General features: G+C 45.6%; 1 protein-coding gene across 1 annotated transcript; it reads right to left on the bottom strand.

Annotated features, from left to right (window-relative positions):
• Positions 1–16: 16 nt before the first annotated feature.
• Positions 17–793, bottom strand: LOC109509132 (BRCA1-associated ATM activator 1-like). Its single transcript, XM_019859033.1, has 2 exons — positions 613–793; positions 17–473 (listed from the first exon to the last, which is right to left on the bottom strand). The coding sequence occupies exons 1-2, from the start codon at positions 653–655 to the stop codon at positions 88–90; spliced, it is 429 nt and encodes a 142-aa protein (XP_019714592.1). The 5' UTR covers positions 656–793; the 3' UTR covers positions 17–87.
• Positions 794–849: the final 56 nt, after the last annotated feature.

Below are 849 nucleotides of genomic sequence, written 5' to 3'. Positions count from 1 at the left end.
TTTTTTTTCCAAAATTGCAACCTTTGTAATATAAACATTTCATTCTATTACATTGCGATGTCGATTTGAATTGATTAATTGTCCAGTCTACCTGTACCCAGCCATAATGACATCCATTAGAGCCGGTGTCATCTGACTGTATGCCGCTTCTGCCAGCTCCTCCAGAGAGGCAGCAAGCGCCATGAGCAGCTGGTCCCGCAGAGGACGCCGGGCCTGGTCCAGGATCAGCGCCAGTAGCTTGAGAACCTGCAGACTACCAGCTGCCAGTGTGCCTTCTTTGGGTACCAGTGACTCCTTTATATGGTCAGTCGTTTGCAAGACAACACGGCTGTGTTCTGTATTGGTTTTGATATTTGCATGCTCTTTGTTTTCTGGCTGAATTGCGAGGAGGATGTGGGCCAGTAGCTGGTTAGCGGCAGAAGCAACAAACATGCTTGGATCTGATTGGAGCTGAAGGAGTGGCGTGATGAAACCTAGGCAGAATTAAGATCATTGAATCATGAAAACACAGTCCTGCTTTGTGACCTGATTGACAATTTTATTGAGTTCAGATTATTCTTATTTTTTTGTTGCTTTAACTCGCAAACAAAAATGTAAAAAGAGAGGACAGACCTGACTGCACAAAGAAAGCAAGCGCCTTCGGGTGCAGAAGCATTCTCTTTAAGCCATGAATCCAGCCAATTCTGATACAAGGGTCATCCCATAGCTCAGTGTCCTTCCAGCGCTGCACACTAAAGATTATATCCAGAACTGAGCGCTCCTGTATGGAAAAGCAGACAGATATTTAAAAAAGCCTGCGGGGTACACCCTGAAAATTGGTTGCCAGCCATTCGCAGGGCACACAGATGA

This window comes from Hippocampus comes, unplaced genomic scaffold, assembly GCF_001891065.2.
Source record: "Hippocampus comes isolate QL1 unplaced genomic scaffold, H_comes_QL1_v1.1 C16781294, whole genome shotgun sequence".
In the NCBI taxonomy this organism is placed as follows: Eukaryota; Metazoa; Chordata; class Actinopteri; order Syngnathiformes; family Syngnathidae; genus Hippocampus; species Hippocampus comes.
The sequence above is the reverse complement of the archived record's forward strand: the minus strand, read 5'-3'. Positions and strand labels throughout refer to the sequence as shown.

What these genes read in the sequence shown, in the direction of transcription:
- LOC109509132 (XM_019859033.1), bottom strand. Translation starts at nt 655, where the DNA reads ATGCTTCTGCACCCGAAGGCGCTTGCTTTCTTTGTGCAGTCAG. An exon ending in TGCTTTCTTTGTGCAGTCAG is followed by an intron (nt 474 to 612) that starts GTCTGTCCTCTC and finishes AATTCTGCCTAG; the next exon opens with GTTTCATCACGCCACTCCTT.